The following is a 21911-nucleotide window of genomic DNA, read 5'->3' as shown; positions in this document are numbered from 1 at the left end:
GCTGCTGGCCTCTGAAGTTTTAGTGTCACCTTGTGACACCAATATCCCTTGAAGAGGGAAGAAGCCAGTGCACATGTGTCTGGTCAGTTGATCTCCAATTAAGCTTAAGAGGGCACCTGGGGCAGATGAGGGCTGTCTGAACACAGGAGAAACAGAAGGTACAGAAGAGAGTTGCCCTGAGAAAACCTGCAGAAAGCTATGCAGCCCCTCCCTGGAAGGAGGAAGGAATGGGCAGGAAGCAGCAGAGGGCAAAGCCTGCTGAGCTTCCTGAACCAGAGGACCATGGCCTGAGAGTGCTGCAGTCGGAGAGCAGCCAAGGGAGATGCCTGCTGATTCTGAGTGGGAGAGCTGAAGCCAGAGGGGGCTGAAAGCTGAGGGGAGGCATAATGAGATATGCCAGTGCGACACCTGGACATGAGTGTGGGGAGAGATGCTGGAGCTTTCCTTTGTAATAAACTAACCCTGCAAGGGCTATTCCTACTCAGGTTGTTTGGACTATTTCTGGGAACCCTAAGGCAGGTGCACAGGTTATGCTGTGACCTGACACTGGAGAGCAGTTGCTACAAGAGGAGATTTCCCTGGGCCTGACAAGAATCATTAATGGGTGTATCATTAATGGGTGTAAAGCCATTTAGACAAGCCCAAAGTGCACTCAGTATCCTTTCAGCAACTACACTTGAGCCTTGGCTAATTTCAATAAGTTCCAGTCTGCCAATGACCTCTTTAATGAGGACAGGGAACATAAAGGGGTTGGTTTTATTTCTTTGCTGGTGATCTTTTCAAGAGGGTTAGATCTGACTGATTACTTTGCTACACTGTTTCCTCTGCATATACAGGAGGGCAGCTAAATATACCATGTAAATAAAATGAAAAAACAAGGACTTTGGGGAGGGGGCTGCTAGCGCCTCTTGCTACTCCAAGGACTAACTTTGTAGCTGTACAAGAGACAAATCTTGTTGATAGACTATGGGCTAGATCCCTAGAGGAATTCAACACCTTTAAACCTCCCCAAAAGCTGCTGTCTAATGCTGGAGGTGCCCTAAATTTCTGCTAGCAAAGTCCTCTAGGTGCCCATTGCTGGATAACACCTAAGCCCTAGGGGGATTCTCAAACTACATCTTCCCTGCCTATATATTCAGATCATCTTCCCAAAACACACCCATGAACAACCTAACTGGGAATGGGCATGGGTAGTAAGAACCAGTGATCAAGACATTCTCCTGGGATGTGGGTGACCTTTTTTGGAGCAGGGACTAGAATCCAGTTCTCCAGTATCCTAGCCCCTGGGTATTATGGGCTGAATCTTGATCTCCCTGTTGAAGTTGTTCCACTCTGTATCAATAAATTTTCACTGGGTCAGAGAGAGAGATGGACATTGTATCCTGGTGGTCAGGGCACTCCCCTGGGTTGTGGGAGACCCAACTTCAAGTCCTTGCCCCAAAGCAGGCAGAAGTGGGATTTGAAAACAAGGATCTTAGAGACCTAGTAGCTACAATGGGCTGGAGGTTAGGGTGACTGGCATGTGTGTTTTTTTTGAAAAAAGGCTGACCTGACTTAGGCTCCTAGTTGCAGGAGAGAATGCACAGCTCTGAGTATTGCATGGAAACAAGCAACACCTTAAACCCTTTTCATCCACTGTTCTAATCCAGGGGTTCATCAAACTTCATTACACCGCAACCCCCTTCTGACAATAAAAATTACTACATGACCCCAGCAGGGAAGACCAAAGCCTGAGCCCACCCAAGCCCCCTCCGCCTTAGGGATGAGGTCCAAAGCGGAAGACCAAGGGCCTCAGCACCAGGCACGAGGCCTGTACCTTGAGTGTTAGAAGGCTTTCCCTTCACCTCCTCCCCTGGTTCCTGTCACGCAGACAAAAAGCAGAAGACCAGAAGTGCTGGCAATGCGATGTTTATTGGGTTTAGTTGTAAGCAAGCATATCCATAGCTCTTCAAGCCCGCAGAGTCTGTTTCTCAGTGTTCCATTCCCAGCTCTGATGCTGCAAAGCATTTACATAGCATCCCCCTTCCCAGCTCTGACGCTACAGAGCCTTGCCTGTGTCTCTGTTCCTCATTCCCACCTCCTCCTCCTTAGCAGGCCCAAATGTACGTGCAATGCCACCCCTTACAACTTATGGTCATGTTCCATTTTGAAGGGTCATGAGTCTGGGGTGGGAGGGAGGTCTTCCTCCCACCTCTTTTGTATCCCATGGGAGGGGTAAGGAGTGAGGTTGTGTACTGGCCAAGGCCAGGCTTTTCTTGTTTATGTCTGCCCCTTGCTCCCCACAACACACATCCTCCCTTGCCCTTCCCAGCTGGTTGCTTGACCTTGCCTTGAGATAGGAGTTGAGGCAGTCTAAAAGTGCGCACTCGTATATTATACTCCCACCGTGCCCAGTAACACTGTAGCTGTTCTTATCTGTTCCCATTGTACTAACAAACCCACCTGGCTAGGCAGAAGCAACACACAGTGTCTGTGTTCACAGATATTAGTCTAAGATCTAGGCAAGTCTAAGCCAGCCCTGGCAAACCCATTCAAATGGGGTTGGGACCCACAGTTTGAGAACTGCTGTTCTAACCACATTAAACGAAAAAACACAGTGGTACTAATTATAAAGTCTTCTCAACCAATCTTTCTGAGGAACAGGAGTTCTGCCTTCCTTCCGCTTCCCAGGAACCCCTACTGCATGTGGCGAAGAGGGAGGCACAGTGTTACTGGCACCTCCTCAAATGTTCAAGAAACAAGTAGCAAAGTTGCCCTATGAAGAGCTAGGACAAGGCCAGTCAGTCATCCCTTGAAGCTACAGGGAGAGCTGCAGCCCTCACTGATCAGCCAGAAGCCAACTACAGTTAGCTGCTGGAAATATCCAGACGCTGGTGCGGGAGTGTTATTGTAAAGAGGTGAAGTGAATCCCTGTGCAGCTCCACTCAATTCTGAGAGTCAGCTTCATATCACAACTGCAAACTGGGCATGTTTTGTTTGGAAGTGAGATTTTTAGGACCCAATCCTGCAAAACGTTCAGCATTCTTCAACTTCCATTCATTTCAATAGAAGTTGAGGGCACCTTACTGAATTGGACCCTTAGTAGGTAAAGTGTACACAGCTACCAATCAAAACTTTTCCATTCACAGGTGACACTACAAATAATGGTCTCTGGAGTTTGTTGGTCAACATGAAAGATTAAAAGAGAAACTGCTTTAAATGTTCCATCTTTTATTTGATTACTGGTAACAATTTATACATTCTCTATCCAGTGGAAGAAGATATTTACATGTTTGGAAACAAAATATATTCCAGTGCAATATGGAGCAGAAGCATATACCCTCATCTGTTAGTGATTTTGATAAAACACAGTGCATTACATGATCAATATTGACAAGACTTTAGTTTGCATGTTATGTCGAGCTTCTATTGATTACTTGATATTAGAAGCTTCCAAGATTATGGTTTAATACTATACCCCTTTTTAGTTTAGTGACACATCCAAACATAGCTCAAGTTTCAAAGGGGCAGAACATTTCTAACATCCACTGATTTCTTTGTGGTGCTATGCCCCCTCAGCACCTCTGGAAAAAAAAAATCCAGCCAATAAATTGCTTAAATGAAAACAATGATACAAACTATCAAAAACCTTCTTGTTTAATTGAAAAAGCTTTCAACATATGAAAGAACTTTGAGGAATTAAATTTCAGATATATTTGTTAACTTTTACAGTGAAAAAAAACACAAAAACCAGACAGACATACTTCAAGTACAAATAGCTTGTCTGCTTGTTGAAGGGAAATGATCCTCCTACTTCAGTCCTTAGTTGCTGTTGTCTCTTACAGCAGCAGAAAAACCAATCTCAAAATCATCAAAAGGCTGCATCAAAACACAGAACAAAAGTAAAAAACACAAAGTTTGGGTATGAACAATCAAATAGCATAAAGCCCATTCCTGAATTTGCTATTGGGTACAGATGAAAGAATCTGGAGCCTAAAATCTGTTAAAGTACCTCTGGAATCTGGTTCTCCATTGCATTTACCAATTGTATACCAGCATACCTTGGAAGATGTCAGTGAAATTACACCAATATAACACTAGTGAGAATCGGGACTTACGGGTTCTAGAAAGTGCAATCTTCTAGATCTTTTGGGCCTGATTCTCCTGTCACCTATAATTGTGTGAATGGAGTTATATCAGAGGTGGGCAAACGATGGCTCACGGGACCATCCTGCCTGGCCCCTGAGCTCCCGGACGGAGAGGCTAGCCCCCGGCCCCACCCCCACTGTTCCCCCTGCCCTGCAGCTCGCCATGCCGCCAGCGCTCTGGGCGGCGGGGCTGAGCTCCTGCCAGGCAGTGCAGCGGCATGACTAGCTCTGGCATGGTCAGGGGGCGGGGAGGGGGTTGGATAAGGGGCAGAGGACAGGGAATGGTTGGATGGGGTGGAGAGGTGGCGGTCAGGGAACGGGGGGCGTTGGATGGGGGTGTGGATAGGGGTCGGGGCAGTCAGGGGACGAGGAGCGGGGGGGGTTGATTGGCGTGTTGGACAGGTGGTGGGATCCCAGGGGGCGGTTAGGGGCGGGGGTCCCGGGAGGGGGCTGTCAAGGGACAAGGAGCGTTGGATAGGTCGGGGGTTCTGAGGAGAGCAGTCAGGGGGTGGGAAGTGGAAGGGGGCAGATAGGGGCCGGGGCCAGGCTGTTTGGGGAGGCACAGCCTTCCCTACCCGGCCCTCCATACAGTTTTGTACCCCCGATGTGGCCCTCGGGCCAAAAAGTTTGCTCACCCCTGAGTTATATGAATATAATTAAGGTATACATGATTGGAGACACCACTCTTCTAAGTTTTGATCCATTAGAGGGAGAGATTTTGAAAACAAAAATACTGAATTGCTTTTCCAGTGTGTTCTAGGTTTCAAAGTTACCAGAATTCTTTCGCATGTTTTAATGATTTCCAGACAAAGTGCTCATGTCCAGGCATAAAGTTCATGTTCTAACTGAAATAGTCTTCACAGTGTTTCAATAAATACAGTAAAAGGCACAGTCCAACACAGAGTTGCTACAAGGAAGATTTAATTAAGAGTGGTGTGAAATGCTTAAGTATCTTTTAACCCTATATGGGTTAAAACAGAGTATTTGGCTGCGTCTGCACTTGGAAATGGAGCCGTTGTTTACAACAGTTAGTTGAAATGATGCTGAACATGGTTTCACCTTATCTACACTTGCAGTTGCACTAGTTCACTTGCAAAGTTTGCTGATAAACAGTTGCCAGCAATGGTTCCATTTTGAAACACAGTCTTAGTCTTGACTTGCACTCTGGGTAGCCCCAGTGAATTCAGAGCAGAATTTCATCCAGTATGTTTAGTTTTAGTAGTGAGCTGGTTTAGCCGTACAAAGAGTTCTGTACTAGATGTTAATGAAGACACCATAATTAATCTAAGGGGATTGTTTTATTCATGGCCTGCATGCATGAAATGCAGTTATTGTCAGAAGAGTGACACCAGACTTCCATATTTATTCTCTCAGTGACAACATATACAATTTCTTTTTACAAGTTAAAAAGATATTTCTAAGTATCTTCCCTGCAAATTCAGCCTAGGACCTGAATATCGACCCGAATACTTTCTGCATCTTACATCACTTGACAATACTTTAGCTCCGCCAGAAGTTAAGGGTTTGTGGCAGGAATTACTGGGTGAAATTCTGTGGCTTGTATTATGATCATAATATTTACTTGGGGCCTTAAAATTTATGAATCCCTACTGAAGATTCTACCATGAGATCCGAGCTGACGGTTTGGTTGATGCGTATCTTTGTTAGCCATGCACAGACACTATAGCTCCGAGAAAGGAGGATATTTTTTATTCTATTGCATGCACCATCAATGAAAGTTCTCACAGCTAAATCATTCAATAAGGATGATGTAAAATGTAGGAAAAAATTGATTTGCACGTTCATCTTGCAGTATGAACAGTTAGAAAAACAATTTACCTGCAAACTGAAAAATGTTTTGCGAGATGGAGTCACAGAGAATAAGTTTGGAATTACTATGGAACCAAATTAGGGAATAAATATGGAAATTGTTCTTTATATGTAAGAATAAAGAACAGCAGCAGAGAATGAAACAGTTGAGTCATCATATGCAGTAATACTGGCCAAAATTTTCAAACCTGGCTACCTAAATCAAGACAACTAAATAAAAGTAGCCTTATTTTCAACGCACCTACATCTTCCATGGACTACAGTGAAATTTGCTCAGAACTTCTGAAAAGCCAGGCCATTTTTCTTTAGGTCACTGAATATGAACTTAAGAGCCCAAATTTAAGTATTCCTGTTTGAAAACTTTGGCACATAATTACCTCACATACTTTTTAAGGCCTTCATCAATACACACTGATACCTAACTGTTAGTATCCTCTTTTCCGAGGCTCCCAATTACTATCAGATGTGCATTTTTTGTGGACAGCTGTCTACTGGAAACTGGACTTCATGGTCATTTCATTTAGTCCATCTAACAATCACTGGATAGTAACAACTTCAATCACCAAGTTCTTGGATTGGATGTCAACTGGCTACCATTTGAAATAGGCTGAAATCATTGCAGCAGGAAGTGAACATAAATATACACACCTACCTTAAACCAGCTATTAGTCCACCCGGAATTAGTTTCTTGGATCTCTTGAACCTCATTCCCATTACAATGGTCAAAATAAAAGCTGAAACTGTAACAGACAAATCAACACCATATTTACTGTTTTCCCCAACACTATTCATCAGTGGAATTTTCAAGATTGTGGTTACTTATCAAAGGACTACCAAATACACTTTTCACTACCTTCTGCTGTGAAACTTTATGTGATAGAACTCTCCCTGGTCTAACAGCATATTGCACCAAGCTACATGTTTGGCCTAATGGATAAAGCATCAGACTAGAACTCAGGAGACCTGGGTTCTTGTCCTGGCTCAGTCACTAGATTGTTAGTTAACACTTGGCAATTCCTTGTGCCTCAGTTTCCCCATCTGTAAAATGGGGGTAATGATGCTTACCTCCTTTGTCGAGTATTTTGAGATCTAGAGATGGAACAACTGTGCGCTGTTAATTTAACCTACAGTCCCCAAAATCTTTCAAAATACAGTATTCTGATTTTCTCAGCTGTAAGTAACATTTCTAAATATAGAAACATGCAGAATCTTACTTTGCAGACACTCCTAACACTGTCAAACAGTGTGAATTATTCCGCTACATTTGCATGCAAAGAGCAATTAGGAGAGTTGTATAAGCCACTACACATTGTACCAGTTGACTGACACTGCCTCACAAATCCCTGCATCATATAGCTCCTTTCCCAACCCCCAGTTTCAGGAACCTATAAATGCTAAGGCTAATCTCTGCTTTCAATAAAAAAAAGTTAAGTCTTTTAGTTGCAAAGTTTGCCTTGAAAATATAAACAGCTGCTTGTCACATATTTTCCCTAAAGAACATTGCTATTGATGTGGCCTATGACATGGCCCCAGGCTCTTTGGTTCACGGGGGGGGGCAGACCTGACACCAATTCTTGGCTGTGAGAAGCAGTGCCATCTGAGTTGCCACTAATGGCATCAGGGGAGCCAAAAGTTCCAGCCCAGTTAGTTCCTCTGACATTGGCCAATGCCACACATTGGCCTAAAAGAGATGGGATAGCTCAGTAGTGTGACAGGGTATCTGATGCAGTGTAATACAGGTTCTAACCCCAACTCCAACACTGGCATAATTAAGGCTACTGGGGGAATCATACAATGTTCCTACCACTCTTTCCCCATCTGTAAAATGGAAATGCCAGTGAATCCTTAACTGTTCATCATAGGGGTTTTTGATACATTAGCAGAATGCTATATGAATGGAAAGATTCACCAGAAAATACAGACAGCTATTTGGGAGGGTGGGGGGAGATGAAGAACTATCACTTGAAATAATTTTTAAGTGTCGGCAAGAACATGGGTCTCACCATAGGCAACAGGCCTCTACTTCTCCTGCAGCTGGCAGTGAAGCTAAATTCCTCCTCTTTTATTATGGAGCAACCCAAAGTATCCCTTTCCAGAACCCACAAGCCAGCCCTATGCACAGCAGTGTAGTCACAGTGGACAAGAATTTGCTTGGGAAGGGAGCATAAACTTATTCTTTAGGCTCATCCCACAATACTAAGACAAGTTCTGACAGCTACACACAGATCATAAAATTCCACTCACTAAGCATACACTCACTGAGCAATGAAGCAAAAGTGATTTCTAATCACCGCTTTTCTTTTATGCTCCCATAATCTGACCTCAGGCATGTGCCTCAGCAAAAACAAGACTGCTCCATCACATGAGCTTCGCCTGTAGCCCTGAATATACTTACCACCATTCCAGGTTAAAAAGTGTGTCCATTTCATAAAGGCTCTACTGACCAGGCACCCGTGCCTGGATTATTCAAGAATGCTGAGACACCTTGGGTCCAATTTTCATAGGTGCTGAGCACCCCCAGCTCCAAGTGAAGCCAATGGGAGCTGTAGGCACTCAGCCACCTAAGAAAAATCAGGCTTCAGGCGTCTCAAATTCAGCACTCAAAAACGATGGACTATTTCTGAATATTTAGGCCTAAATTCTCACAACTGCTCCAGTCATAGAAATCTGAATTCAAGAGTTCAAGGAAGTCAGAGCATAGTATACAATGTATTTATAAAAACACTGAAGATGGAAACTCATGTTCTCTGTCAGCTCTGTGTTCTTGTGAAATCAGGCCCAGTATCCAGCCTGCCTGACTCAGGAAGGACATCTCCCCCCCACCCCTCCATAGTCTCTGCTTGAACCAAAACCAATCAGAAGAAAGAGACTTACAAAAAGCAATGAGAAGGTAGCGAAAGACACACCTAAACCCCTCTGGAACAAGGGTGACAGGATTAAGGCAACTCCCCTAGCCTCAATTGCATCGAGAATAGAACAGGGAGGCATCTCTATTAGCATACAGAATAGAGAACAGAGATTCGAAGGCAAGAACTGCACTGAACTCTGGGACCAGAAAAGCAGGGAAGCACTGCATGATGGGGTATCTCTCCTCCAGATGTTAATGAACCCACGCCTGCACACACCCAGCTCAGTAGTTATTAGACAAATTCTTGTAATAAATCCTTTATTGGTATCCAAAATACTGAAGCTGCCTACTTGCATTGTGAGCTCCCTCGAAGAAACACCACCCATAGCCAGGAATGATCAGTTCCTATTGTCCAGCCTGAACAAACAACATTGGTATACTCCCTTGAGCCACCAGTTTACCCATAAACAAATCTAGTGTTCTCCCTTGAACCATCGTCATTTCCCTACAAAAACCCCTACCCACGCTCAAATAAGGGTTCTGATGCCTGGATCCAAAATCTGCATCAGTTCTATTGGGACTTCATCTTCTCCTCACTGACTGTGCTGGGGGCTCTGCCTGTCTCCAGCACTCTGGACCCTCAGCTACCACCACCACCTGGGAACCCTGACCGGTTCAAGCTTCAGAGTGGTGAGAACCCAATTCTCTCTCTCTGCTGGGTTTTTTTGTTTTTTTTTCTATTCTAGGTATAGCTTTCTAACCCTGACTTGTGTGATCACTAATAGTTTTCTAAACCTGACTTTTGTAATGAAATTTAAGAAATTTAAGATAGATTTAATACTGTAACTGTTTTGTTTGTTTGGCTCTCCTTGTATGGTTATTACTTGGCAATAAATAACTTTTATGATTAAGCTGGTTGCTTCCCCCCCACCACAATGTGTGGCATATGAGGGTGTCAGCCTGGAAGTGCTGTTCGACCCAGCCTGCTGAGTCCAGGGACATAAAGGGTCAGCTTGGGAGTGCTGATTGACCCAGTCCGCTCAGATGCGCTCCGTTAATATATGTGTGTGTGTTCAACTGGTTCTGGGGCAGGAGGAACCCAGCTCTGGGGAACCTACGTCCTTGCAGGAGAGCTCCATTGGGAGGGAACTTGCAGCAGGGAGAAGTAGAGCTCTGGATGAAAACACAAGCAGTACATTGATAGAATTACAGAATACCCCACCCCAAAGAGTTACCCTCATAAATGAACATACCCCAAAGTAACGGGCAAATCTGGTAACACACGCCTTTTGTGTTTGTATGGTATAATTTCCCATACATGTAAAAAGTAAGAGTGCTACTATCCTGGTTTCCTAGCAAAACATTACCCAGGGGTAGGCAACCTATGGCATGTGTGCCAAAGCGGCACGCGAGCTGATTTTCAGTGGCACTCACAATGCCCGGGTCCTGGCCACCAGTCCGGGGGGCTCTGCATTTTAATTTAACTTTAAATGAAGCTTCTTAAACATTTTCCCTTATCTACTTTACATGCAACAATAGTTTAGTTATATATTATAGACTTATATAAAGAGACCTTCTAAAAACGTTAAAATGTATTGCTGTCATGCGAAACCTTAAATTAGAGTGAATAAACAAAGACTCGGCACACCACTTCTGAAAGGCTGCCGACCCCTGCATTACCATTTATTATAGGATACCCTTGTTACAATCAGAGTTGGAGATGGAGATAGTTGTGACAATTGTTTTTTAGGCCTAGATCCTGTAAAAACTTATGCACATGCTTAGCTTTATCAGACCTACATCATCTTATTGAGCTCCAGAGTCACTAGGGCTGTTGCCATGCACAAAGTTAAACATGCATGTAGGTTTTTGCAGGCTCAGACCTTTGCAAGCAGTCAAAAACAATTTTTTTAAAAAAAATCTAACAGTAGAAGAGAGTTTTTAAAATACACCTCTACCCCAATATAACGTGACCTGATATAACACAAATTCGGATATAATGCGGTAAAGCAGCGCTCCGAGGGGGCGGGGCTGCGCGCTCCAGTGGATCAAAGCAAGTTCGATGTAATGCAGTTTCACCTATAACGCGCTAAGATTTTTTGGCTCCCGAGGACAGCGTTATATCAGGGTAGAGGTGTATATGTAAAGAGAACATTTACCTGTCTGCAGCATTGTTGTAGCCTTGTTAGTTCCAGGATATGAGACAAGATAGGTGAGATAACCCTTAATTGCCCACTTCATTTTAAGTGGCCTCCTGCAGCATGTGCAGCTTAGAAACTCTGGTTACCTTCCCCAGACTTGAAGAAGAACTCTGTGGAGCTTGAAAGCTTGTACCGTCCACCAACAGAAGTTGGTCAAACATCTGTCATATCCTATTACCTGTATTTTGTATGTATAAAGCCTCCAACTTTAAAAGACTAAATTGAAACAAAGTGTCTAACTAGTTAAACTGTCAGGAAGACTGAGGTGTCATACGATGCAAAAAATTAAACAGAATATGTATTTTGAACAGTCTTTCATTAATGTAAAAGTCTATTTTAAAACTGTACACATTTTAATACTTACAAAATGATATCTTCACATCTCTGGAGTCATGTGTTACACAATACGCTCCATAACCAGACACCAAACCAAAGAAGAGACCAGCAGCCAAAGAGACTATACTTCCTGCAGCAAACCATTTAAAGGAATATGAAAATGAAAACGTGAGGAACAACTGAAAAAAATAGACTACAGAATACCTTATTATTATTATTAGACAATTTACTGTATACTTTGCTGCTACAACTAAAATCTGAGATGAACTGGCGTTTTCCCACATTTTGGCTACAAATTACTCTGGAAAAGAATAATTTTTACTATGTAATTTTCAAAGAGTAGGTCTTGTATAACAGCCTGATAAGTCTGGCCAAGTTGACAAGGAGAAGGGCAAATACAAAGAAGAAACCATTGAAAAGATGCAAGAATAGAATGGTCTCCTGTGTGTCACCCATTAAAAGAACTGCTAAAATGAAAATAAAATAAATAAATAAATAAATAAAAGTCCCAATGCTGGGTATTGTGAAGTCCATACACCAGATTCTCTATTGAGTTCTGTTTTAGGATATGTCTACACTAGAAACACTACGGCGCTGTGCCTATGTAGGGTAGACACTTACTACAGAGACAAAAGGGATTCTTCCATCACTGCAGAACAGTGATCCCCAAACCTTTTACCTCGTGCCGCCCTTTACCCCGTCCATACTCCCCCACCTGGGGCAGGGAGCAGGGCCGCGGCTCCAGGAGGGGAGGGACGTGGACAGGGGTAAGGGGGCCAAGGCCGGGACCACAGCTGGGTGAGGGAGCGGAGCCCTGGGTGCCCACGCTGCTTCCTGCAGCTCCCATTGGCTGGAAATGGCGAACCGCGGCCACTGGGAGCTGCAGGCAGCCGTGCCTGTGGACAGTCAACGTAAACAAACTGTCTCACGGCCCACCAGCGGATTACCCTGATGGGCCGCAGGTTGCCCACCACTTATCTAGACAGCAGATGCAGTAATTCTTTCCTGACTTGGTCTGAACTACTTGTCAGGATCTGACTTGTAGCCATTTACACTAGCGTGAAGTGGATTTAAAATACCATCATTCTGGTTTAGGAGCAATTTATCCCCTTTGCATTGGTGTAAATGACTTCACAAGGTGTAAGGCAGTAGAGAATCAATCCCTCCATTTCCAAATCCTGCCACCCCCACATTTACCTTTGCGAGTATATCCTACAACGCCGCCAAGAGCCACCACTGCCGCATAACAAAAACCAATCCAGTCAATAGCCATGATCACAACTCTAAAAAAGACAACAAATTGCAACAATGAAGGACAAATTCTGCTTTAAAAATAGTTTTCCTGTTTAGGATTATGAAGTGCTATCCATGAGGATCCCAAACAATAATAAATAATAAGTTACAAGTTTCAGTATTGTGGCAATATTCAAAATGTGCTTAAACTGGCTGACCCACCGACAACAATTCTAGGCCCCACAGCTGAACAGTCAATGGGCCCCTGGTCCTCCTGATGTGTGAGCAGTGCTGCGCTGGCCCTGCCAGAGGCAACTAGCGGGAGGGACACAAATGGGGGCACCAACTAAGAAGGGGGACACGTGACACCCCCACGTGACCCCTCCTGCATGACCTCCCATGTGACTTTTCCCCACCCTGCCCCCAGCTTGGGGCCCTCGCGCTCTCCCCGTCCCCTCCTCCCCATACCATGTTAGCTGAGCATGGTGCTCTGTCCTCCTGCTGTGCCGGCCCGGCTCCCCCTGGCTGTTCGGCTGCTCTTCTGGTAGCCAGGCTCCAGAGCCACTCCTGGATGCTGCCCGGTGCAGCACAGCAGCTGCCTGGGAGAGCTCCTGGCTGCGGCAGCAGCAGGCCACCCCCGCCCCGGGCTCAGCTTCTGGTGACCGTGGGCCAGTGACCCAGGGCTCCCCTGCCCTCCCCGGCATGCTCAGAGTTGGCTCCTGTCCCCAGAAGCTGACCCTGGGCAGGGAGAGGGCTGCCGCTGTTGCCGTTCCCTGCCTTGCCCAGGCTCAGCCTCTGGGGACAGGAGCTGACTCTGAGCATGCCAGGAAGGGCTCCAGCTCTCTCGGTCACTGTCCCTAGACAAGCTGAGCCCCCGGGGCAGCCGCTGCACTGCACTGGGCAGCGTGGCCGGAAGAAGAGAGGCTCTGGCCCTGCCTCTTCCCTTCCAGCTCTGGCCCTGTCCTTCCACTCCCCAGCTGGGGCTGGCTGTGGTCGACAAGTTGCCCAAGCGGGCATCTGGGGAGGGCAGGTGGGTGGCCGACCTTCCTGTCTCCCCACCCCAGCGTCGCCTCTGAGCCCTGCAGCCTGCCTGGGTGATTCAAAAGGGCTCAGGGCTCCTGGCCACTGCCACCACCACCACCACAGTGGCAGCAGCGGCGGCCAGGGGCCCTGGGCCCTTTTAAATCGCCCGGGACCCTGAGCAATTGTCCCCTTTGGGCAGGCCTGACTGTGTGATCTTTTTACTGTAATTCTTGTTCCTTCTCACATCTTCCTAGCTGTCTATGCCCTTTTACCTTACACATTGTGGCATATCTAAAATTAGGCTCCAGTCCTTCAGAGACTTATGCGCATGAGCAAGTCCTTGCCAAGATTAGGGCCTGAGAAGCTACAGGCAGTAAACTGACTGGGGTAGGGAGCTCGCTCTCTCAGGCACAGGGAGGGGAACAAGCAATCTCTCCATGAGTAAAATGGCGACAATGATACTGACCTCCTTTTTACCGCATGATATAAAAACATGTTTTGAGCTCTGCTGATGAAAAGTGCTAGTGTTATACCAGAGCTAGGTATTATTGCTGGCCTGTCCCTTCTGCAAAGTTCCTTGCACACTTTTGGGTGCTATACAAATAAGTAATATAATTCACCAAATACGGAACTACAAATAATGGAGTGTTACATTAAAAATCCCATAGTAAAAACATTAAATGTGTAAAAAAAAAATCACGCAAAAGTTTGCTATTCCTATGTAGATAAAATCTCCCCCCTTCCCAACCAAAGAGCTAGCCTCCTCCTTTCTGCTCATTCCTTTCTCCATCTGCCTTGGGTTGTGTCCTGGGAAGGGAGGTTTTCTAGATCTTAAATGTTAAAAAACAAAACACAGAGTAGGCAGGGAGAGAGTTGATCAAACACGTGTTATAATTTAACCACCAACATTATGACTGCACTTATTTTGACCCTCGAGATACGCACTAGAGGCCTACAAACCCCGCAGGTAGAGACATGGTTTGAAGAGGGTACAATCTAGGGCTCCTCGTCCTGCAATGAGTTCCACACAGGCACACCTTTGCCCCAGCACAGAGCACCAAAGCTGCCAAGATCTGTCCTGTGGTCCGCCGGCCTAGAGCTCACTACCCAAAGGCCCCATCACGCCAACTCTGAAGCGGTGACTAGCTTTACAGGGTGACAAGCAGTCCCAGTTACGATCAATAACTTGGCACCAACATAGCAGGTCACTTTCCTTTTTATGTTGCATCCCATCTGCCAGCTGTAATCTGGCCTAGGCACTTCACCAAGCAGTAAGGCCAGAACTAAGTGGGAGTGAGACGGGGTTGTTCAAGTCCAGTGGTGTTTGACCTGTCAGCACTAGAGAGGGGGACACAAGTGCGCACACTCTAGAAGGGGGTGAACCCGAAAGCAGCCCCGCTCCGCCCTGGTTAGGGTGCTCTAGTAACCACGCAGACCAATACTGCCCGCCTCAGCCTGCTGCGTAGGCCTGGCGAGACCCTGCTCTGCCCCGTGCAAACGGGGGTGTGGCCGGGGCCGCTCTCAGGCACAGCTGGGTGGTGGGAGAGGGCAGCCCCCCCCCCCTTTCCGTGCCCTCCCAGGGAATGTCAAAGCGCTGGCGCAAGGCGGGGGTCGCGCTTTGCAGACCGCGCAGGGCTGCAGCTGAGAACCCGGCTCTGGCCCCGCGGGAACTTTCACCATCGCGCGCGGGGAGTGGCGGGAGGGAGGCTCTGACCAGCGGGGGATCCCGGGGGACAAGCTGGGCACCTCTCCCCGCACACCTCGCGCTTGCCTCCGCAGGGCATTAGCAGCTGCGCGTTCATGTCCTCTCCCGAGTCCCGGCGAAGGACTGCAGCTCCTCCCGTCCCGTCCGTTCCTCTGCAGAGACACCGACACCGGCTGCCCCCAAGCCAGGCGTCCGGGCTCCTTGGTGGAAAGGGGGAAGCGCCCCTGCAGGCCGGCCGAGCCCAGGAGCCCTTTGTACCTGAACAGACCTCCCCGGCTCCAGCCTCCAACGCCCTCTGCACTCTCCTCCGCGCGCCTCCTGCTGCTGCTGAGCCGGAGCCCCTGCCTGAGGGAGGGCCCCGGGGCGTGCACCGGAGCGGCCCTGCTTACAACGCTTCCAAGCCCCGCACTTGCTTCCTCTCTGTGGACGCCGCATCGTAACACACGGGCGTGCTGCCCCCTCATGGGAAACGTAGGGTATTGCCAGGCCCACAGCACCCACGCTGCCCTACCTTTTCTTGCCTATGGCTGGTGCTTTGCCCTGCTCTAAAACAGAGGCCTTAGGTGAAGAGCTCTGTGTAAAAAGAACAGGCAGATTGTGGCACCTTAGAGACTAACAAATTTATTAGATTTCAGAGTAGCAGCCGTGTTAGTCTGTCTTCGCAAAAAGAAAAGGAGGACTTGTGGCACCTTACAGAGTAACAAATTTATTTGAGCATGAGCTTTCGTGAGCTACAGCTCACTTCATCGGATGCATACTGTGGAAACTGCAGAAGACATTATATACACAGAGACCATGAAACAATACCTCCTCCCACCCCACTCTCCTGCTGGTAATAGCTTATCTAAAGTGATCACTCTCCTTACAATGTGTATGATAATCAAGGTGGGCCATTTCCAGCACAAATCCAGGTTTTCTCACCCTCCGCCCCCCCACACACAAACTCACTCTCCTGCTGGTAACAGCTTATCCAAAGTGACCACTCTCCCTACAATGTGCATGATAATCAAGGTGGGCCATTTCCAGCACAAATCCAGGTTTTCTCACCCCCCCCCCAAACTCACTCTCCTGCTGGTAATAGCTCATCCAAACTGACCACTCTCCTTACAATGTGTATGATAATCAAGGTGGGCCAGTGATCACTTAAGGTGAGCTATTACTAGCGGGGGGCGAGGGACCTTTTGTAGTGATAATCAAGGTGGGCCATTTCCAGCAGTTGACAAGAACGTCTTGAGGAACAGTGGGGGCGGGGATAAACATGGGGAAATAGTTTTACTTTGTGTAATGACACATCCACTCCCAGTCTCTATTCAAGCCTAAGTTAATTGTATCCAGTTTGCAAATTAATTCCAATTCAGCAGTCTCTCATTGGAGTCTGTTTTTGAAGTTTTTTTGTTGAAGTATTGCCACTTTTAGGTCTGTAATCGAGTGACCAGAGAGATTGAAGTGTTCTCTTACTAGTTTTTGAATGTTATAATTCTTGACGTCTGATTTGTGTCTATTTATTCTTCTATGTAGAGACTGTCCAGTTTGACCAATGTACATGGCAGAGGGGCATTGCTGGCACATGATGGCATATATCACATTGGTAGATGTGCAGGTGAACGAGCCTCTGATAGTGTGGCTGATGTGATTAGGCCCTATGATGGTGTCCCCTGAATAGATTGTGGACACAGTTGGCAATAGGCTTTGTTGCAAGGATAGGTTCCTGGGTTAGTGGTTCTGTTGTGTGATGTGTGGTTGCTGGTGAGTATTTGCTTCAGGTTGGGGGACTGTCTTTAAGCAAGGACTGGCCTGTCTCCCAAGATCTGTGAGAGTTATGGATTATCCTTCAGGATAGGTTGTAGATCCTTGATGACGCGTTGGAGAAGTTTTAGTTGGGGGCTGAAGGTGATGGCTAGTGGCGTTTTGTTATTTTCTTTGTTGGGCCTGTCCTGTAGTAGGTGACTTCTGGGTACTCTTCTGGCTCTGTCAACCTGTTTCTTCACTTCAGCAGGTGGGTATTGTAGTTGTAAGATAGAGATCTTGTAGGTGTTTGTCTCTGTCTGAGGGGTTGGAGCAAATGCGGTTGTATCATAGAGCTTGGCTGTAGACAATGGATCGTGTGGTGTGGACTGGATGAAAGCTGGAGGCATGTAGGTAGGAATAGCGGTCAGTAGGTTTCCAGTATAGGGTGGTGTTTATGTGACCGTCACTTATTAGCACCGTAGTGTCCAGGAAGTGGATCTCTTGTGTGGACTGGTCCAGGCTGAGGTTGATGGTGGGATGGAAATTGTTGAAATCATGGTGGAATTCCTCAAGGGCTTCTTTTCAATGGGTTCAGATGATGAAGATGTCATCAGTGTAGCACAAGTAGAGTGAAATAGTGAAATAGTTATGGGTGAGGACAAAGTCACAAAGTTCAGCCACCAGGTTTGCCGTAATATTATCAGGGATACTGTTCCTTATGGCTTGTAGTCCATCTTTGTGTGGAATGTTGGTGTAGAGGGCTTCTACATCCATAGTGGCCAGGATGGTGTTTTCAGGAAGATCACCAATGGATTGTAGTTTCCTCAGGAAGTTAGTGGTGTCTCGAAGGTAGCTGGGAGTGCTGGTAGCGTAGGGTCTGAGGAGGGAGTCTACACAGCCAGAGAATCCTGCTGTCAGGGTGCCAATGCCTGAGATGATGGGGCGTCCAGGATTTCCAGGTTTATGGATCTTGGGTAGCAGATAGAATACCCCAGTTGGGGTTCCAGGGGTGTGTCTGTGCGGATTTGTTCTTGTGCTTTTTCAGGGAGTTTCTTGAGCAAGTGCTGTAGTTTCTTTTGGTAACCCTCAGTGGGATCAGAGGGTAATAGCTTGTAGAAAGTGGTGTTGAAGAGCTGCCTAGCAGCCTCTTGTTCATATTCCGACCTATTCATGATGACGACAGCACCTCTTTTGTCAGCCTTTTTGATTATGATGTCAGAGTTGTTTCTGAGGCTGTGGATGGCATTGTGTTCTGCACGGCTGAGGTTATGGGGCAAGTGATGCTGCTTTTCCACAATTTCAGCCCGTGCACGTCAGCGGAAGCACTCCATGTAGAAGTCCAGTCTGTTGTTTCGACCTTCAGGAGGAGTCCACCCAGAATCCTTCTTTTTGTAGTCTTGGTAGAAAGCTCTCTGTGGGTTAGTATGTTGTTCAGAGGTGTGTTGGAAATATTCCTTGAGTCGGAGGCGTCAAAAATAGGATTTTAGGTCACCACAGAACTGTATCATGTTCGTGGGGGTGGAGGGACAGAAGGAGAGGCCCCGAGATAGGACAGATTCTTCTGCTGGGCTAAGAGTATAGTTGGATAGATTAACAATATTGCTGGGTGGGTTAAGGGAACCACTGTTGTGGCCCCTTGTGGCATGTAGTAGTTTAGATATTTAGTGTCCTTTTTCTTTTGTAGAGAAGAAAAGTGTGTGTTGTAAATGGCTTGTCTAGTTTTTGTAAAGTCCAGCCACAAGGAAGTTTGTGTGGAAGGTTGCATCAAGTGAGCTGTAGCTCATGAAAGCTTATGCTCTAATAAATTTGTTAGTCTCTAAGGTGCCACAAGTCCTCCCTTTTCTTTTTACGGATACAGACTAACACGGCTGCTACTCTGAAATCTGTGTAAAATGTTTTTACACACACACGGCTAGACTTCAGGTTGACCCCTTGTGCTTATGCTTTCTCATACAGTCTAATTACATGCTCACATACTATTTTTTCCACTGGACCAACCCCTACTGCATTCACTGAATGAATACATTCACTGTTTCTTTTTATCATCTTAATTGAAGGAGTTTTTCTTCAACACACACCATCCAAATCCTGCACCTGAATCCAACTTTATTAATTTCCTCCTCGGCCTTTCTGGGATGCCTTCCCCATAGTATCTGACTGCTCCACAAACATGAATGAATTTCACACAGTGCCCCTGTGAGAAGAGGTGGTAATAGCATCCATTTTAAATAGGGAACATAGGAACAGAGGCCCAGAATCACAAAAAGATTTAGGTTTCAGAGTAGCAATCGTGTTAGTCTGTATCCGCAAAAAGAAAAGGAGTACTTGTTTTAGTCTTTAAGGGCCCGTAGAAGAATGTTTAAAAAATTGGAAACATGCCTCAGAGCTTGTCTATACTAGGAGTTAGTGCTCAGCAAGCTGGGGTGTAAATCTACAACTGGCTATGTGGACCCTGTGACCACATACTAAAAGTTCAGTTTGAAACAACAGTAGGTAAGAGCACAATACAGAACTTTTAGTTCATGGTAGAAAGGTCTGTAAAGCCAGTTAGTGCTGTGTTAGAGCACTGTAGATTTTACACCTCAGTTTGCTATGCACTAGCGCATGTACTGACATGCCCTTATAGCAATAAGCTACATAGATTTAGTCTCAAAGAGCTCACAAAAAGAAGGTTAAGGGGTGACTTGATCAGTTTATAAATACCTACCCGATGAACCAATATTTAATAATGGGCTCTTCAGTCTAGCAGACAAAGGAATAACAAGTTCCCATAGTTGGAAGTTGAAGATAAACAAATTCAGACTGGAAATAAGATGTAAATTTTTAACAATGAGGTTAATTAAACATTGAAACAATTTACCAAGGGTTGTGGTAGATTCTTCATTGGTGGCCATTTTAAAATGAAGATTGGATGTTTTTCAAAAAGATATACTCTAATATGTTCAAACAGGAATTATTCATTCTGTGACCTGTGTTATGCAGAAAGTCAGATTAGATAATCACAGTGGTCCCTTCTAGCCTTACAATCTATTCATCTAGTTCTCCAGGGTAGCATTCAACTTCCTCAACCAAGACCATCCTTTCTTTCTGTAATCTTGTCTCATTCACTACACACCTTCCAACTTCTGCACCAAATAAGCAAACGTCCTAAAAACAATATCCTTCTTCACTATACAATGCTGATTCATTCCCAGAGCATTCCCAGTTCACTCTGTACTTTGAATGAGGTAGGGGTCCTGTGGAACAAATAATATGTTAGCATGTAATTAAAGATTGTATTACACACAAAGGGGCTTAATTAAGATTGCAAGGAAACCTAACTTCTGGGTGTTTGACTTTACAACCTTAATGTTCTTTTAATGCGGTTTTTTGGAATATCATTCCTGATTTTAAAAAAACCAACCTGAAAAAACAGATATTACATCACATGGTACCATATTAACCCCCAGCTTGGGTCATCACCAGTGTTTGGACTTTTAGATCCACAGCATATCCTCTACCACTTGAGCTAATGTAGTAACTGATAGCAGTGGTAGACTGAGTATGTGGATCAGGCACCCGAGGGGGATGAGATGCCCTCTTGCCCCAGTCTGCATCTTCCTATCCTTCCTGCCCAGAGCCGTGTCTTGGGTATAGCAAATCAGGGCAACTGCCCTGGGCCCCGCAATTTGGGGGGGCCCCACAGGTGGGGAGGTGAGGCGGGAGGGCAAGCTGGGTGAGGAGGCGAATGGGGAGGCGAGCGGCAGGCAGGCAGGCAGCGGGGGGGTGGGGGTGGGGAAGGAGGAGCCCCCCTACCAGAACCCCTCTCTCCCCCAGTGCCTCCTGCCCTCTGGCAGGCCCCGCTGATCAGCACCTCCCCTTCCCTCCCTCCCTCCCAGCTACTACTGCTTGCCACGGATCAGATGTTTTGCAGCATCAGGAGGCACTGCGGGAGGGAGGGGGAAGGAGCAAGGGCTCAGCAGGCTCAGGGGAGGGGGCGAGACTGGGCAGGGAACAGGCGGGGCAGGAAGATGCAGGGTGGGCGGCGCCTCGTCGGAAGGGGTGGAGTGGGGGTGGGGCCGGGGTCGAGGCAGGAGGAGTACCCCCCAGCAAATAGGCACCGAGTTTCTAATGTCCCGGGGCCTGCACCCAGCTAGGGACGGCCCTGTTCCTGCCCCACTCCTTTTGCACCATCCACTCCCCAGCTCCTGCTCTGTCTAACCCCCCATTCAAGCCCCAGATTGTTTCCCCTCTTCTTCTCCTATCCAACCCTCCTACTTTGCTGCACCCCCTCCAGCTTTCTCCCCTTCTGTCCCCCTCTCATCTTCCTAGCTAGTGTCACCTCCTCAACCCTCTGGTTCTTGCAACCCCCTCTCCCATGTCTACTCACTCCTTTGCATTCTAAGTGAGGCTGCATCCTCCTCCTCCTTCTCCTAATCGCCTGGGCATCCACTGAGGGCACTGAGAACACAAAAATGTCAGGCTCTGGGTTCTAGGTGGTCAGGTCTGAAGGCTGGAGCAGTGGTCAAAGTCAGACATAGAGTTGATCAGGCCAAGGACAGCTCTGAAACCAGGGTCTGGGGACAGACCATGGATTAGAACTGGGGTCAGAGTCCATGAACAAGCCAAATCAGGATTGTTGTCAGAGCAGACCAGTCAATACTGGTCCATCTAGCCTAGTATTGTGACCAGTGCTAAATGCTTCAGAGGGAATTAACAGGACAATTTCAAGTGATCCATCCCCTGTCATACAGTCCCAACTTCTGGAAGTTGGAGTTTTAGGGAGGCCCAGAGCAAGGGGGCTGCATCCCTGACCATCTTGGCTAATAGAATTGATGGACCTATCCTCTATGAGCTTAGCTAATGTTTTTGAACCCAGTTATACTTTTAGACTTCCCAAC

The 21911-nt window shown here is 46.5% G+C and overlaps 1 protein-coding gene across 4 annotated transcripts; it reads right to left on the bottom strand.

Annotated features, from left to right (window-relative positions):
• Window positions 1-3193: 3193 nt before the first annotated feature.
• On the bottom strand, window positions 3194-15782 carry TMEM14A (transmembrane protein 14A). Of its 4 annotated transcripts, none has more exons than XM_048845317.2 (5): window positions 15562-15782; window positions 12540-12625; window positions 11371-11472; window positions 6610-6697; window positions 3194-3858 (listed from the first exon to the last, which is right to left on the bottom strand). In XM_048845317.2, the coding sequence occupies exons 1-5, from the start codon at window positions 15765-15767 to the stop codon at window positions 3819-3821; spliced, it is 522 nt and encodes a 173-aa protein (XP_048701274.1). In that variant the 5' UTR covers window positions 15768-15782; the 3' UTR covers window positions 3194-3818. The 4 variants fall into 4 exon arrangements, with proteins under 4 accessions (XP_048701274.1, XP_048701275.1, XP_048701273.2 ...); XM_048845318.2 differs by lacking the exon at window positions 15562-15782 and adding an exon at window positions 15359-15555; XM_048845316.2 differs by lacking the exon at window positions 15562-15782 and adding an exon at window positions 15370-15555.
• Window positions 15783-21911: the final 6129 nt, after the last annotated feature.

Source organism: Caretta caretta, chromosome 3, assembly GCF_965140235.1.
Source record: "Caretta caretta isolate rCarCar2 chromosome 3, rCarCar1.hap1, whole genome shotgun sequence".
Lineage (NCBI taxonomy): Eukaryota > Metazoa > Chordata > Testudines > Cheloniidae > Caretta > Caretta caretta.
The sequence above is the reverse complement of the archived record's forward strand: the minus strand, read 5'-3'. Positions and strand labels throughout refer to the sequence as shown.

Bases quoted from the DNA above. Each gene is read 5' to 3' on its own strand.
- TMEM14A (XM_048845317.2), bottom strand. From the start codon at position 15,767: ATGAGGGGGCAGCACGCCCGTGTGTTACGATGCGGCGTCCACAGAGAG. The intron at 11,473-12,539 runs GTAAATGTGGGG...GGTTTGCTGCAG, and splicing joins TGTAGGATATACTCGCAAAG to GAAGTATAGTCTCTTTGGCT. The intron at 6,698-11,370 runs GTAAGTATTAAA...TGTCTGTTACAG, and splicing joins AGATGTGAAGATATCATTTT to TTTCAGCTTTTATTTTGACC.